Below are 18,305 nucleotides of genomic sequence, written 5' to 3'. Positions count from 1 at the left end.
GAAAAGAAGTTTTTAATCTTCTCCACCACTCAATCAATTAGATCATGAATGCATGAATCAAAATGACTCAAAATGGAAAAAGTTAAGAGAATTCTCAAGCAAGTTTCTTTGTGAGGTGGATCACATTCATGAAGATCCATTCATGCTTAATTGGACATTAGATTATTTATTACAACAAATATAAATCAGTCTTTCACCGTGGAATCCTCTCATGGTGGAAAGTTGAAAATGGGTTTAGGCAAGCTGTTTTTAAAAGGGGCACGAACTTGGGGCCTTTTCAGAAGATAGATCCATGGTTTTTTTTTTTTTTGAAAATCTGATTCTTTCATGAATAATGCATTAAAATATACACTAGATCGTTGCTAATCCTAGCTGGACATTATTCCCAGCCATGAATAAGAACTTAAAATGAAACCCTCCCATGAATATTGAGCTTGAAATAAATAGCGAGAAGAGAAAATAAATGAAGAACAAGCTAGTACCCTACCTTGTGGATGGCCTTGGTGTTTGGAACTTCTATTTGCTTGTTCTCTAAATCAAGCATTCCTAAACAAGAATTCAAGCTTAGATTCGTGCTTACAAAGCTAAAAGAAGAGGGTCTTCTTGCTGAAAATGGGAGATAAAGATGATCTTACTTGTACTATAAATTCTAAGCAAGAGTCCAACTAACTACCCTAGCTTAGAAAATCTAAAAGCAAGGAAATGTGAAAATGAGAGAGAGAGAGAGAGAGAGAGAGAGAGAGAGAGAGAAAGAGAGAGGGGGAGAGCTTGGACAATGACAGCTCCTCTTCTCCTTGGCTTCTTCTCTTCTTCTTTCTCTTGGCTGCAACTAAGAGGAGGGGAAAGAGAGAGCATAAGCGTTATAAAATGAAAGTCGTCCCACACCCCCACCAGGGCCTCAAGGGGGGTTTAAATTGATTTTTTCTTTCTTCTTTTTCTTTTTGACTTTGATTTTGCTTAAAATGGGGGATCTAGGGTGGGCTGTGCCCTTTCTGGATCATTTTTGAACAAATATGAGCAGGCAAATTTATTTCAGGAATTCTTGGTGACTCATGAAGATGATAATAACTCTGATTGATCTTGCATAAAATGATTCTCAAGATTTGCATGACAGTTCTACAAATTATAAGAAAAGAGGCAAATCAAGTGATCAGGGGTAGAATGATTGTTTTTCTAGGTGGTGAAAACCTGGGGTAATTTGGGTCTTGGTGTCTAATACTTAGAGTATATGCTTTGATCCATTGTAGTCCACAACCCCTAGATTTGAAATTATTTCACATAATTAGTTCCAAATCTCATTTATGAAGAGTAAAATGGTTAATTTGACCTGTAAAAATTTGTGGTGTCTATAGCATGGCAGGTCTAGTTAAAGGCAATTTAAGCAAAACCTTCTTGAAGTTTCAACGATGACTCCCCCTCATCAATTGCAGTTCAGTCCAACCTTCCTCATGGCATATTGGTTTCAAATGATCATTTACTGTCAGAAGAGAGCTTCAGCTAATTTAGGCTTAATTAGATTGTTTCATGCTAACCTTATAGTTTCTCATTTTGAGAAACTATGTTCTTCAATTCACATGCTTATGGAGATTCCTGCCAATGTATGTTATAGAGAATGATTCCCAAATGTAATTAGTTAGGACCATTTTGTTCTGTTTTTTTTTTTTTCATTCTGATCAGACTTTGTTTTTGTTGCCTCTTCCTGACCTGTATTGCTGGGACACTATTTTTGGGCTTGTAAAAAGTATTTTGTTTGGAACAAAATTGGGGCGGCTTGTAGAAATTGCAAACCAAACACTTTCAACTAAATGAGCTTTGTACCGGTGGGCTTTTCCAACCTCAACTCCCTTTGTTACTAATTATGATAAAGCTAATTCTCCACAACCCTAGTGCGAGTTGTTGCTGCATATGTCGTCAACCCTAGCAACATGCCATTGCCAGATGAGCAAGCAGACAGCACTTTTATTGTCAAACAAGTAGGAAAAGTGAGTGACTTGTGCAAACTTATTGTCACTAGTGCTTCAAAGGGGTGAGCATAGCTGAGGTTGGAGGTGGGGTGGAAGACTGCACTTTTATTTCAATTCCTGTGGATGATAAGTCCTTGGGTCTTTTTGCAGTGGATTGCGGTGCAGTGTCCAGTTAAAAGTACACCAGTTGAACCCAGGGGGCTGGAGAGGCACTTTCAGCCTTCATTGCTAGCAGTGAATAAGAGCCTCTTGCTGACCAAAATGTGTGTATAGCTCACCTTTATTGATTTTTTAAAAAAAGGCGCAAGGCATGGGTCCACAAAAGAGGCAACCTTTGTTGGGTGATGCCACCTTTTGAAGAATGAGGAACTGATCCAAACCTATTTACTATTGTCATTTTTTCATAGATTAAAAAGAAAAAAAAAATCTGTCCAGTATGGAAGAAAAGAGAAAATATTAAAAATGGAACCCTACATTTACAATTTAAAGTGCTATGGTTGCATGCCTGGTTAGAAGCCAATTCTGAACTACATACCTTCCGCATCATGGCCAAATCACAGTTAAACAACATGAGATCAATTACTCTACCAATAACATGTTTCTGTGAATACACTAATGATTTCAGCATGCTTTTGAAAAAATTATGAAATATCAGCGTGATTTTGAATATAATGGAAACATCTAAACGTTTAATGAAATTTTGTTGTTTTTTCGTTCAATTCATATTCACTTTTTTTTTTTATAGAGATAAATTAAAGGAAATCCTAATAAAATGTTACTAAACATGCATGTAATACTACCATTAATTCTGTTCTTATAGTGACAACCTAAGATTTCATGACTAACTATTGCTTTCATAACAACAGCAATGCATGAGCCACCAATTTGTTCAGCAAACATGGGATTTTCTATTTTGAGCAATTTCGTAATTCTAACAGTACTTGTAAAAGCGATTTACGATTTCCATTAATGTTAAGTTATTAAACATTTTCAAAAACATGCTTAAGTTTTTTTAAAAACAAATTCAAAGACAAGCTTAAGTACATTTGGAAGCTTTTCAAACAAATGGTTAGACTTTCTGAAGAAGTTTCAACACCGTGCTCAGACTTTGAAAGGTTCTTTAAAATATGCGTATTTGTCTTTTTTAATGTGTTTCGAAAAACACATATCTGAATTTTTTTAAGAAGCATCTTCTAGTTTTACAAAGTATTGAGAAAAGTATTCTTATAATAGGTAATTTTGCATTGTTTTACCCATGGCATGAAGGAACAAATATATTTGAGTTTGAATCAGAGGGGGCATGTAGGTGAAAATTAGTTTGTTAACTAGGCATGAAATTAAATATGATTTCTAAAATCTGCGTCTTTGGCAGATAGCTAGAACACAAATACGCTTATAAACTTTTTCGAGACATAATAACGATGTCTTTTTGGTTTGGCATAAAACGAATAAGAAGCAATGGTCTTCGAGATAGATTTCCATGATGCACTAGTTACCGCATGAGACATGACCGTGGAGGTCACTCGAGGTTTGCCCTTCAGCCTGAAGTGGGTCAATTTAAATTATATGGACCTTGAAAGGTGTCTCCAGAATTTTGTTTGGCAGTTAGAGGAAGAAGATGAGGGATCGACATGAATATGATCTGGAATACAAGAACCATGAAGGCATTTTCAGAGATGGGGTCGACGGATAAGAGGCAGAGATAGGAAATTTTTATTAGAAGGGTTGAATTATAGTTTTAAATTTTGATAAGGACCAAAATATATTTAAACTTTTATATAAACTAAATGATTTTTTTTTTTAAATTACATGTAGAATAAAAACAAAAAGGGGGTCCATAGCCCCACGCTACTCCACCCTGATCAAAGGTGTGGAGAAATTGATTTTCCATCCTTTGATATATGGATGAAAGTCAACAAATCCACAAAGAATTAATATTATTGGAAAATGGTTAGATCTTTGACAAAGACACGCAAAAAAGAACTTTTCAAGTTAATGTGGTCTCCCTGATTGCTCATTCAAGAAAGTCGTGTTCAAAGAAAACGAGAAGCTTCCATAAATAAATTATGCAACGCATTCATATTGATAATCAAAATTTTGGCTGAACCGTTGTAAGATTCAATGTCAATAATATATGTCGAAATATATTTATGGAGAACGAGTAGGACTAGGATTTTCAAGTCTCTTTCCTCCATAGAAACCAACTTAAAAAGGAAAGGAATGAAATGAGACTTCTTTTCAGCCCTTTTCTCTTACCCACTTTTTCCATTTTCCCCTTCTTCTTTTTCACATTTTCATTTTCAGGGCATCAACTCCAACTTATGTAAGATTAGTGGATCTTGTGGAGGGAAAGAAACTTAAATATATAATTGAACAAAAGAGACGACTCAATAAAATATACTATACACCCGACAGATCAAGCATGTTTTGTATACGGGGATTAACAATTCAAATATCACTAATTACAAGTTTAGATCATTACCTGGACAACCAAGTCTAACATACACAAAGCAATCTAAGATCATTCATTTATAAAATGTTTTAGGGAAAAGCCTATTAATCAGCCTACGAGGAGTTCATAGTTGAAAACGTCCAACTTGAATCAAGCCGATGACACTCTTCGTTGCTTAACATGTCAGGAAACCTGGGAGATATTGATACCGGGCAAGAGGGAGACAGGACTCACATGCAAGGTTTGAAAAAGAGTGGTATAAAATCAAGGGCGAAGCCAGAAATTTTTCATGAGACCGGTCGAATTAAAGTTTCTAAATTTTAAGTAAGGCTGAAATATCATTTTTTATATAAAATAAGTGATTTTTTAAAAAATTTACATGTAAATTTGTTTTTTTTTTTTTTTAATTAAAGTAGAGCCATTGCCCATGCCCATGCGGGCTTTACCTTGCCTGCGCCCCTATGTAGAATTGCACTGAAGAGATAGGTGAGTTGCCAATCCGGTGGACCCTTGTGGGAGATCCAGTGATTGTCAACCACGGAGAGAACAACTTTTAATTTATGCTTACCACCTTCTACTATCCTGATCTATGGAACGAGAAGAGAGAATTTCTCAACAACTAAATCGGTTAGGGTCACATTAATGATATCCTCCATCGCCCTTTCTAATTAAAAAACCTAAACGACTCCTTTGTTTAATTTCTAGCACACGATGCCCGCTTGGATTTAGGTCATATGCTCTCTATATCGAAACAACATTGCAATTAACCCTTGCCACACACACACACACATATATATATATATATATATATATATATATATATATATATATATATATATGTGTGTGTTTGAGATCTAGTTACTTTTTCAGTAGTCAAAGTCCAATTCAGGCACTGCAATAAATGGCCTCCACAATGGACAAGGAAAGAGCTTCAGCTACTCCCTACGGACTAGCAGACTCTCTCAAGACTTTCAAGTCGCAGAATGCCGGAGTTCCTCATTTGGCATAGCTCTAGCATAGGTCAGTCAAACCTGATGAGTGTACATATGAACCTTTTTTCCCGTCACTTTTTGTTTTTGTTTGTTTACGATCATTATCTCTACCTTAAAACAGGAGGATCTTATGGAAAAAAAGGGACCTGAAATTAAATCTTCCAAATGAGACAAGCTTTTTGTAAAAATAACTTTAACTAGATTATGCTTTTCTTATATAGATATATGCACAAGATTCTGGAAAATGTGAACGCCTTAAATGGTCAGGTCCAACTCAAAATGATAGACTTTGAAGCATCCATGTCACTAAATGTGTGAACTGACCAAAATTTTCGTGGAAGATTTCTTGAAAATCGCAAATGAGAAGGAAAATAGACCATAGAGAAGCTAAGAGACAAACGTCATAGACTTTAAGTTGGTCGTTGTGGAAACAAATTCAAACTCAGACCAACAAGTTAATTAGAGATGAAACTGTTCAAAGCATGGGATGGTTGAACTAATTCTAATTCAAAAAGAACTACAATTTTTTCTATCACAGGAGTAGTCTCTGGCTACAAGTCTTACAAGAACAACATCATGAAAAGGTCATGACGATACTATGGAAAAAAATAAGGCAATAGAATGACAAATTTAAAGCTTATCTAAAGTCATAAATTTGACAGTACCCTTCAGTTTACCCTCTTAATTCTTCCAGTGGTCAAGAAGAATAAAACCTTGACAATAACATATCTATAAAACTTGCAAACAAATCTAATTTATTTTAAAATATAAAACAATGCCAATGACATAAATACATAAATATTTGTCCGTCTTCATAGACATCAGGTAAAACCATGATCTGCGTCCAAGAGAGTTGATGCAGGGCGTTGGGTTTTAATTGTCAAAAAGCAGTCAGACTTAATTAGGTTAAAAATTCTTGAGACTAAATTCACAAGCCCAAATATAATGATAATGGAGGTACTACCATATATTGTCGAAAACATAATCAAGTCTTACATCTTCAATGAAAAAATGACCCTTGGCTAGGCACGTGTATTGTGGGGTACATGATGTTTAAGCACCAAAAAGAAAAGTTGCCGTATACAAAACGGTGGACCAAGGAAATCATCCAACCACACCCGACAATCACCTAGTCCAATGTATGGAAAACTCTCTCTCTCTCTCTCTCGCTCTCTCTATCTCTCATGCACACACACACACACACACACGAACACACATATGTGTGCCCATCCGTCAAGTTCCTAGAATAGTTGAATAGGTAAAAACTAAAATAAAAAAACATGTCAAATGATGGTGTCTAGAGTTGTTGCTGCTCAATTCACTATACCATAGTTCAATATAATCACACACCTTGTTTTTACACCAAATTGTTTCTTTTTTTTTTTACAATGAGAAAAGATCATTTTGTTTCTTTTTTTTTACACCCAATTGGTTGACAAAAACCAGAAGGTGAGTGCTAGCAGCCAATTACAGAAATCAAAGAAGAAAGGTATAAGACAAGATCAAGAGCTCATACCTGGTTTAGCCCTACATGGCTGAAGCAGCTATGAATCAATAGAGGGATTGTCCTTTTTTATTGCTCAGCTACTTGATATTTTCTTTTTCTTCTTGAAAGTGAAAATACTCAACATGTTCCCAGATGAAGGGAGAACAAGTAAAAAGTTACAATTTTTCATGTGATAGGTGAGATATTCTAACCAGATGCTCTTATTTTATAGTGTCGATGGAAGTTACACTTTTCTTAGAAGGATTCATTAAGTTCGTTTTTGAAATTGTGGATCAAAAGGTGGTCACCTGAATGGAAATTTAGCTTTATTTAAGCCAAGGAAAACATCCACCATGACTGGTGAGATATTCTAACCAGATGATCTTATTTTATAGTGTCGATGGAAGTTACACTCTTGTTAGAAGGATCCATGACTGGTGATGCGTTGGCTGGCTTCAAGCATGTAGAGTTACTTTAGAGATTTAGGCATGAAAAATACATGAGTGTGGTTCACATTTCTGATTCCTTTAACCTTGACCACATTTCCAAGATGCCTTCAACTTTTTTCTTGCTTTCATTTTAATTTTCTGTGTGCAAGTTGACTCAGGGATGATCTGTAATTACTAAATGCCTAAATTGCTTTGAAATGAATAGCTTGTACAGGATATTTATTTTTTAAGAATTGCAAACTTAGGCCATTGTTGAAAACTAAACAGTCATAGTTTGGGTAAACTTGTGTAATGTGGGTTTCAAGGTTATTTGCATTACATTGAAACGTCTGTTTGCTATTTTATCTGCAGGTCAATTGGTAATTCTTGATGTTCAGTGAAAATTTTTAATCACTTTTTATGAATACAATAATACTTTTGTGTTTTTATTGTTGGATAAGGGCATAGTACCAATGTAATTCTGCACAGATTTGGTGTTATGTTATGTCAATGAGGAATGAGATTCTTGTTTCATTTGGTGGATATAATGGTCATTTCAGAAATGAGATAAGCCCATGATCTCTTAATGGACTTGTTTCATTTGGGGGAACAAAAAATAATGACCTTTTTTTTCAAATCAAAGAAAAAAAGGTACAAATAATCAAAGGTGTCCAAATAGTGTATCAATGTCTGTGTCTAGAGTGTCCTACACAAACATTTGATGCTAATAGATCAATATCATATTTACACAACCCAAATTTGTTTTCCATATGATATTGGTAAGGTCTAACAAACAAAAGAAACGTATAATTTAATCCAATAGAATTTTTACTTAAAGGTTGCATATCAGTGTTTGTGGGGGGGGGGGGGGGGGGGTGGGTGTTGCGGGGGGAAGGGGGGAAATGACCAACATCAATAAGGTTATACTTATGAACTCAAATGTAGGCATAAATTAGCCTTTCTATGGTGTGTAAAGCTACTTGAGTGGAAATGGCATGAGATTTGTGATAATTTATCATGAATACTTGAAATTTCATGTCAAAAACTTGCCAAATTAAGTTCGCTGACTTTTGAGTCCTCATCTTAACTTTTCCTCTCCATATATTTAATTGACTTATGTGCTTCTTATGAAATATTATCAGGCTTGAACTGGACAAGCTGCTGGAATCAACAAATGTGACCACTAAGTGCGTGGTGGAGCTCTTGGAGAAAATGCAAAACAATTTGATAAAGCATGATGGCCTGATCCAGATTGCTGACAACTTTGTCAATCATGGATTTGTATTGTAAATCTTGTGATTTTGGTGTTGTATTTACATATTTGGATGTGCCAAACTCTTAATTTAATGACATTGATATTTATATTGCGAGGAAAAAAATTCTTCTTTTTAGTGTATTTAACACTCTATGCAATAGTAACTAAAAATCTTGAATGAATTTTGTAATAGGCCTTTAATGGCATTCAAAAGTTATCATAAAATGCCAACAATGACATTTTATAATTGCCATTGAAAGCCTTTTAATGACGTGGTAACAATGTCATAAACCATAGTGAAGCACCATAAAATTTTTTTTTATAGTGGTGTTTTTGGGGTGCCATAGTAGTCTAATAGCTGCACTGAACACCACTGAAAGCTCCTTCTATGCCTTTACAACCACATTAAATGGTCTACTATGGCATAAATGCACCGTCACTGAAACATCCTCAATGGCATTAAAAAAACACCACAGAATGTGTCCAATTATGGCATTACACTATTATGTCATGGAATAATGTCAGTGTCGTGGCATTCATTGGCGTTTTCTAGGGGCGTTCATTATGACCCACAAAAGGCTTTCAGTGGCACTTTCTAAGCGCTACTGAAAGTTGTTTATCTTTTACTGGGAGTGACGCGTCTTAGGAAAATATGACAATTCAACGTCTAAGTTGGAATGAATAATTTAATCATGGTAACATGTTACCATCATCTTTACCAAACTAGGAATGAATAATTAATCCTAACATGGTATCTTCATCTTTACGAAACTATGCTATCTTTTGCATGGATGATCGTCCGTATTTTGCCCGTTGTCTTTATCCTTCTGCCGATCAGAATAAAATATTTTTTCGGAAATATTATTACAAATATAAGCAATTGAACGGAAGCCGTAGCATAGGAGAGACGGAGGAAAATAACAACAGTCGAAGACAAACTACAATTATATCATCTATTCCGCATCAAACCCTGCTGGCATAACGCATAACCTCTCATGGTTCCTATTGATAAAAGAAAATGATATCATCTATTCGTGCATCGTACGGAAGGTTGCGAGGTATTTCATTTTCAGTGGGCATGAGATAAATTAGTCCATTTTTTTGGAAGTCCTTATGAAAACATACATAAATTCGACCTTTCTAACATTTATGTAATTTATCTTGACCATAATTTTTAGGCGACATATTTGTTTATATGCCAATGTTCAATAGTACTGTTTCAACATATTTTTTCCTTCTTAAAGAGAATATGCCGATTTGTTTTTTAAAAATTTTAACTTATCAACGTTTATATGAAATAGAATAATGATAATCATAATTGCAAACCTAACTATGATAAGATGATTGAAGATGTATTAATTATAAAAATTCAAAATTTTCATAACCACGATGAAATAGTAAATTCGACCTATTGTTGCAAATGTTTTCCAATTCAGAATACAAATGGCCATTTTTTTGCATTTGAAAGCAATGATGGAGTCAGAAAATTTAGGTTGAGGGACACTAATCCATAAACTTTCTTACTTTAAAAAAGGGCAGTCATATAGAAAAATCTGCAGTTATTTGAAAGCCTTTATAAGAAAATAAAATGAAAAAACTTATTCAAAAATATCGATATATAAAAGACTTTTTTGAAGTACCCAGCCCTCACCTACCTCTGCCCCTTCTTTTGTCGCTCGTCTTTGATAGAGGCGTCTGCTCCCGAGCGCTAGATTGGCGATTACGAAATGGACAGGGATTTTTGTGGTGCCCAAAACCAGGAGTTCCCGGCCCGCAGAAATTAAATTAATGCCAGTTTCGTAGTAATTGTTGGGAAGTTCTGGCATGGCCACCGTACGTCACGTGATTACTTTAAATTTGATGACGTCATGTTCGTCAACCATGTGAGCACACTGGAAATTGCTGTTTCTCTTCGCTCAATATATATGCTCGTTCCTTTTAATTTAAAGTGACTGAGATATTCTTTCCCTTGGAAATTAACAAGCAACAAGATGGTCGTCGTCACCAATTTGCACGGTCGATCAGTCCACTGCCCATTGATGCATGGTCTTCTTTGAAACATTTCTTTTTAAAAAAATCAAATTTTTTTATAGTTCTCCGCAGACACGAGGAAGATGACCGATTTAATTTACAAAGAAGAGAAGAATTGGTCGAATGATAGTGACAAGTGTCATTGCATTCAATTAAACGAAGAAGACGGGGATAACGTCTGTAGGTGGCATGGACACACTTTTGATCAGTATTCCAACCGGCTCTGGTCCACTCATGTAACCGTGGTTATCCCCATTAGGTGAAACGTACTCTTGTTCACACTGGTAGGAGTCTGACAGAGATGGAACGTGATCTTTCCCTTTGCTCAGCCTATATATATACATATGCATCGACCCTCGATTTCATGCGCAGAGTTGTGTTGTGCTTTTGGCTATCACTGCAACTCTCCAAATAACAGCTCGTAAAAGGTGGTTTTATTTTTCCCCTTATGCAACTTGGGCTCCGTGAGATGTACCACTTGCAGTTATCAGCACAGCCGAGTATATCTTTTCTAAGTGTCATGAAGCACCGAACAATGCAGACCAGGTATATATATCCGGCACTTCTTTCACTCGATTGACCTTCCCCGAACGATTTTTTAATGTTTATTTGGGGCAATCTGCGTTCAAACTCTCAACGCCCTATCCTTCAAGGTTTGCCTTGTTTTGGGGCCTACGTGGACGTGTAGTACTTTTTTTTTTTGAAAAATCGGGTCTAACGCTTGAAGTAGGTGGACCTGTAGTACTTTTTTTTGGAAAATCGGGTCTAGCACTTGAAGCAATTTGCAGTTGGGAACAATAACACACCAAATCATGATGGCAACTATGGAATTTGAATCTTCAACCACTTATGTATGAGCTGCCTTACCTACACCTCTTAGGATGCGTTATTAGCAAGGCTGCTTTGTGATGCGTTTTCTAACAATGTCATTTGTTTGTTCTCTTAGTGCCGGTCATACTTTGTATTTTTGGAGAAGGCCCAACTGTAGGTACACAATAAAGGCAATTGCTAGCAGGAACGATGGTACGTACGTTTGCTGTAGACTTCTTTTCGTTTACGTTGCGGTCTGTCTTCCTTTTCTTGCTTGTTGTTGATTCCCCCCATGATTTGGATTAGTTGTATGTTTCTCATAAGTGCCTCGCCTACACGATGCGATTGCAGTTTTCAGGACAAGGATCTGTCGTAGTAAGCACATGGAAAAGTTGCAAAACGGCTACTTGTTTACGGAGGTTGGAAGTCTCACTCCACTTATAGTTAACTAAGTTCACCCAGGTCCATGGGGCAGTGACGCAAGCCTTGAGGGGCTGCCCAATATAACTAAACCCAAATTCACTTAAATCCAAAGTTTCAGAGTGGCTTTATGGGGCACATGCCCAACGCAAACCCCACCTATCTCAGCTGCTGAGATATATATATATATATATATATATATATAAAATCTTGCTACTTGTAGTTTACTTGCATTTCAGCATTCAAGAAAATTTCTTATAAACCTTCTTTACTGTTTGTTTTTTGGCAACATTTGAATCAGATTAGTATGTTGCAATCTCTCTACAGAGATAAGTACCCAGATGTGAAGCTGATAAGTCTTGGTGTTGGCGACACAACCCACCCAATCCCTGAAATAATAGCATCAGCCATGGCAAAGGTATTGGTCGTTAAATTTATGTAGAGGAAGTTTATATCACTCTATTCTATGATGTATACTTCTTGCTTTCACCCTTTGTCTTTAGTTTCATTTTGTGGGTAGACGACGCAAAAATCCTGATCCCTTTTCCTCATGTCAAGTAATAAAAACGGCATATTAATACCGCTAATCATATTAATATAAGCTCTATCATATTTAGGTGGACGAGTTCCCAAATTATAAACTTTAACTTATTTGACAAACATGTTAAATAATTAACGTGTTAGCTAACAAACACAGAGAAAGAAAAGGATGCCTGGAGCATCTATGTTCCTTTCCAAACAACAGCTGGTGAACCAAAATTATAAAATTCTTCTATTTAACTTGCTAGTTTTCCATAATGTAAATAAAACTTTTCCCTTTCATGGCAGAGCTATATAAGTGCACAATAAAAGCATCCGACAGTTAAGTATTTTGCTATTGGTTTTTATTTGTTTATTATATATCAAAAAGATTATCATCTTTCTTCATGCTGCTGTGAAGAATATAAACCGACGAAACCTGTTTTCTTTGCTTTTGAGTCTCTATCTGAGAGGCCTAGCAAATAAAATGGACGGTCAAGTTTTCAAACGCAACTTGTTGGATAATAGGAAAATATCTTGAAATTTAGGGAGGAAGAAGGGAAATTTTACCTTCCTGAAGATGCATTTCTTCTATAAATAAGAGCAAAGAAGAATCTAACTTCTTTATGAATGCATCTTTATCCAAACCATAAATAGTTTATCATGCTGCATCTTATCCATGTCCCACTCTTTCATTTGTCCTTGATGACTTACAGAAGTGTTTTGGTTTGTCGACTGCTACCGGATATAAAGGGTATGGAGAAGAGCAAGGTGACAGGGTAAGCTTCAAACTTTAATTTGCTATACCATTATCTGCTGCTTGTGCAATTCCTCTTGCAATTGATTTATGTTCTGTCATTAGCTTTTAGAAATAGCAATCTTAGTAATGAATAAATCTAGTGCTATTTGACTATTAGATGCATTTTTATGTATATCTTTATCACTTTCTTGGATAAGCTTGTGTATTGGTACTCCTGTATCATGGAGTAGTGCTTCTCCATTGATTGGTCGAATGAGTCTTAGTACTGGATAATAAGTGTACCTTTCTTGTACAGTTTGAGTAATATATATTGTATATTGATCATCATTGTGTAAGAATTCTCTAATGTTTCTTCCAGCAATTTGTCTTTTATGTCAGTAATCTCTCAGTCGACAAAATCAAAATTCACCATGCAGATATGAACTGTCATTCTAGAGTAAATAATCATCTTATACGAATTGAATTCATTTCTTGCTTCTGAAAGAAAGCTTCATCTAGTTAGGTGACTGACACCCAAAAAATTATAAACAAAATGCAGTGTCTCATGTGATAATTAGCACTAGAAATACCAGGACAGGAAAAGATGTTTATCTTTTAAGCATACTTTTATGAAAACTAGTTATACATGAAATATTATTATTGTGGACATGCAATCATGAAATTTATTGAAATATTATTATTGTGGACATGCAATCTTGAAATTTATCTTTCATTTATCAAAATTTGTAGATGCATGAGCAGAAAATGTGCCATCCATTTATTTTCCCCTAAATTTGTGGTTAAAAAAGATGACAAAATGAGCATTTGGATATCTTGTGTCAAAGAATTTAGAACAAAAGAAAAAAACTATAAAATTTATTGCCAAAAAAATGGGTGTGTCAGACATGTTATATACCAAAAATTGGTGCCTTAATGATGGATTCAGTGTTCCATATAAACTCACAATTTCCTTGATATTTTACACTTTGTCTAATGTGCTTCAAGTTCAAATTTTTTAGATTAATTTGTTTCTTGAACTTGATAATTTTACTTCTGAAAATAATTTTATCACATCTACTTAAAACAGGAGTTACGATATGCTATTGCAGAAGTAGTATACAAGGACATGGAAATAGACTATTCTGATATTTTTATATCAGACGGCGCACAATGCGATATTTCAAGATTTCAGGTATTTTAGAAAAGTACTTCTACTTCTTTATCTCTATTGTGTTGTCAGTCATATAAAGAAAGTAACAGATTAAAAGAAAAAAAGTATCTTTTCCAATTATTTGCTCGCACGTATGAATTCGACATCCACACTTTTTCATGTGACATTTTTTCTTTTACTGGTGACTCACAGCTTCTTTTGGGATCAGACATCACAGTTGCAGTTCAAGATCCAACATTTCCAGTAATGTTTCCACCTGATATATCAACATGAGAATATAATTTTGTGGATAAACCATAGAAAAGAAAAGTCAAAATTCCTCTTCATTCAAGTTTAGCTGTTTATTTGAATGTTACAAATTCTAAAGGGCAAAATTCTTCGACCGACAGGCATATGTAGATTCTAGTGTTATTATGGGTCATGCTGGCGAATTTAAAAGAGAAGCCGGGAAGTATGGCCGCATCACATACATGAAATGTACACCAGACAACAACTTCTTCCCTGATTTATCTTCTACTCAACGAACCGACGTTATTTTCTTTTGCTCCCCAAATAATCCCACTGGAGTTGCAGCATCAAGAAACCAGTTGAAGAGTCTGGTGGATTTTGCAAGGGCAAATGGATCAATTATAATATATGACTCTGCATATTCAATGTATATCTCAGATGATAGTCCACGAACTATATTCGAAATTCCTGGTGCAAAAGAGGTTTGTTATTTGTCCTCTTTCTTTGAGTTGCAATTTTTTTAAGGATACCATCTTTCTTTTTTCAAAATGCCATTTACGAGGCAGTCTTCAAAATTTGTCTAGCTTTCTAAATATTATGTGATTGGTAATGGTAGTGTAGCATCAGATACATAACAAGAGAGATTCAAGTAGAAAGGGGCACACTAAGGGCAAAGTGATTAGAACTTATTGTTATTTGCTTGGTAAGGTGATAGTTCATAACATAATACTAATGCACATGTCATTAGGGCTTTTTGCAAGCAATATCATATTCTTTGCTAGTTAGATGAGTTGCTTTTCTCCCACATTATTGAGGAGATGCATTATTCCAAGATTTTCATTTGTGTCATTTTTCTATATAACTGCAAATATTAGTCCTGCATCATCCATAAATTCTAGCCTAAGATGTTAAATATTGTGCATATTGCAATGTCTAGTTCCACATGCAATTTCTTTGATGCAGGTTGCCATTGAAATTGCATCCTTCTCAAAATATGCTGGCTTTACTGGAGTTCGCCTTGGATGGACGGTTGTTCCAAAGGACCTTCTTTTTGCTAATGGTTTTCCAGTAATAGAGGACTTCAATAGAGTCATATGCACATGTTTCAATGGCGCATCAAATATTGCTCAAGCTGGTGGACTTGCTTGTCTTTCTGCTGAAGGTTACAAGGTCATCTTCATACATATGTTTCTCCTTGAACAAAATGCTATTTAAGTTAGGTTGGTGGCATAAAGCAAACAACCCATGCTATGGCTTGGATCATATCTAGGACTGAGTTAGATTTAAATCAATGATTTTTTTTTTCTTTTGTTTTCAACCATGGTGAAGGAAGGACTTTTAATCCTCAACTGTGGATCATATACTCTTTATATAGTGGAAGTATTATTTGACAGCCATACCCTTTTGAATTACTATGGCATATCCATTGTTCTTACACCCACACTTGAACTTGTGTGAAATGAAATGCATATGATATCTCTATCTCTACATTGTTAACATATGTCATAATTACAAAATCATATATGCTAAACCTAGACATTCTATTGCATCTCACCATTGCAATAGAACTGAATGAAAACAATTAGTGACTATTAATACTAATATAATTTAATGATAAATTTAACTATATAGTTTCATTCATAAATAAAAATAAAAGATAAAAAAATCTATAATCGATACAGATATATTCTATGGCATATTTAGAAAATGACCAAATTTCAATTAATTGCAATGAAATTTGTTCATTTTTTTGTGAGAAATCTGAGGAAAAAAATAAAAAGAAACATTCACATAATATAAAAGCATGATATGCCTACGCCACACAAGAAATATACTACAAATGAGTGAGTTTATGTTAGATGAATCTTGAAACATGAAATGACCACATCAAACAAACTATGTGATTCAATCACAATCAATTCTTGTTTCAGCTAAGTTTGGAGTTATGGATAACTTGGTAGTTATGATTCTAATTAATGAGTTCAATATATTCTACATTCATAACAATATATCTATGTTTGAGGAAATAATTGACTCACAGATATCTCTTCCAATTTTTTGAAAATCTTATATTAGACTCATCAGATGTGAAACAAGTGAGTATGAAATGACCTTCCTTACTACCCATATTTGTCTAATATAAATTGTGACATTTTTTGGTGTTCAGGCAGTGAGTGGTGTTGTGAACTACTACAAGGAGAATGCAGCAATACTAGTTGATACATTACAATCAATGGGACTGGAAGTGTATGGCGGCAAGAATTCACCCTATGCATGGGTGCATTTCCAAAAGAGGAGGTCATGGGAAGTATTCAAGGAAATACTTGACAAAACACATGTGCTAACCATTCCAGGCACAGGCTTTGGGCCAGGTGGTGAAGGCTTCATAAGGATTAGCTCTTTTGCTCATAGAGAAAGCATCTTAGAGGCATGTAGGAGGTTCAAAAGTCTCTTCTAATCCTTCCAAGTTGACCATATGCCTCTCCCCTATATATTAAAATAATTGGTGCTTCATTCTATGTTACTATATAGCACCATGTCATAGGACATGCATTCAATCTCAATCGTTTACGTGTACTATTTTTTGTTTCTAATGGCTCCTTGGTTTAGAATAAACCAAGGTGTCCACAAATAATATAATGCATATAATCATCAAAAAGTACCTTCAATTTAGATGACATTGTGTGCTTCATGATTGGCAGAGAAATCAAACAGAAACATGAAAGTGATTTTAAATTGGAAAAAATTTGTATAGTTTTATAATACAAGTTGCTAATGCAAATTTGAACTTGACTGGTTTGTAAATGCACCCAGACTAGACCAGATTTTTCGAGTGTGCCATCATGCCTTAACTCAATGAAACCTATTTGACCAATTTGATTGTATTGCATTTACATAAAAAATGATCCAAACACAACGAAGTTGACTAACTAGCAAGATGTATCAATCAAAATGGTGCATGCAACAAATACACATACTTTTTTTCATTTCATTTACTTATGCTTGTTGACTACTTGAGTATAAGAGCTATAAGATTGAGAGCAGATCAAGACAACAGAACACTGCATCCGTAGTCATACAATAAATTGAATGAAATTTATAGTAGAATACATGAGAGCCTTGGAACCATACACCACTTGTTTGCATTTAAAACACATTAAGCTAGCGAAAAAAGTTCTATGGAAAATTAGATATACATAATCTCACTGATATTTGAAGCATATACACACAAAAAAAGTTCATTTTGCAACTTTATGAACAATTTGATTGCATCCATAAACATCGTGTACACTAGTACAAAAGGAAAAAAAACCATAGTTGGCAACCCTGTGACTCAGACTTGGATCAACAGATGACAGAATCACTGGGTCGGTGAGTTGATTCGTCAACTGGATCAAGTTTTAAAATGACCATAACGTAAATCACTGTAGTTGAATCAAGCGAGTCATGGCCAAGTTAGTGGCGAGTTGGGCCGAGTATTACATAATCTCACTACATTGAAGCATATACACACAAAAAAAAAGTTCATTTTGCAACTTTATAAATAATTTGATTGCGTCCATAAACATCTTGAACACTAGTACAAAAAGAAAAAAAAACCACAGTTGGCAAACCTGTGACTTAGACTCGGAATGGCAGATGACCGGGTCATTGGTTCAGCGAGTTGATTCGTCAACTCGATCGAGTTTTAAAATGACCATAATGAAAATCACTGCTGCTGAATCAGGCAAATCAGACTGAGTTAGGCCGAGTTAGGAACGAGTTAGGCTAAGTTAGGCCAAGTCAAGGGTGCATCAGGGGCTAGTTCAG

The 18,305-nt window shown here is 35.1% G+C and overlaps 1 protein-coding gene across 1 annotated transcript; it reads left to right on the top strand.

Moving 5' to 3' along the window:
- Positions 1–10,995: 10,995 nt before the first annotated feature.
- Positions 10,996–17,075, top strand: LOC116262956 (probable LL-diaminopimelate aminotransferase, chloroplastic). Its single transcript, XM_031642504.2, has 10 exons — positions 10,996–11,154; positions 11,555–11,631; positions 11,770–11,837; positions 12,140–12,256; positions 13,074–13,136; positions 14,184–14,288; positions 14,460–14,510; positions 14,657–14,977; positions 15,459–15,665; positions 16,663–17,075. Exons 1-10 carry the CDS (start codon positions 11,057–11,059, stop codon positions 16,951–16,953), a joined length of 1,398 nt encoding a protein of 465 aa, XP_031498364.1. The 5' UTR covers positions 10,996–11,056; the 3' UTR covers positions 16,954–17,075.
- Positions 17,076–18,305: the final 1,230 nt, after the last annotated feature.

This window comes from Nymphaea colorata, chromosome 10, assembly GCF_008831285.2.
Source record: "Nymphaea colorata isolate Beijing-Zhang1983 chromosome 10, ASM883128v2, whole genome shotgun sequence".
Lineage (NCBI taxonomy): Eukaryota > Viridiplantae > Streptophyta > Magnoliopsida > Nymphaeales > Nymphaeaceae > Nymphaea > Nymphaea colorata.
Note: the sequence above shows the minus strand (reverse complement) of the source record. Positions and strands in the feature narration are given on the sequence as shown.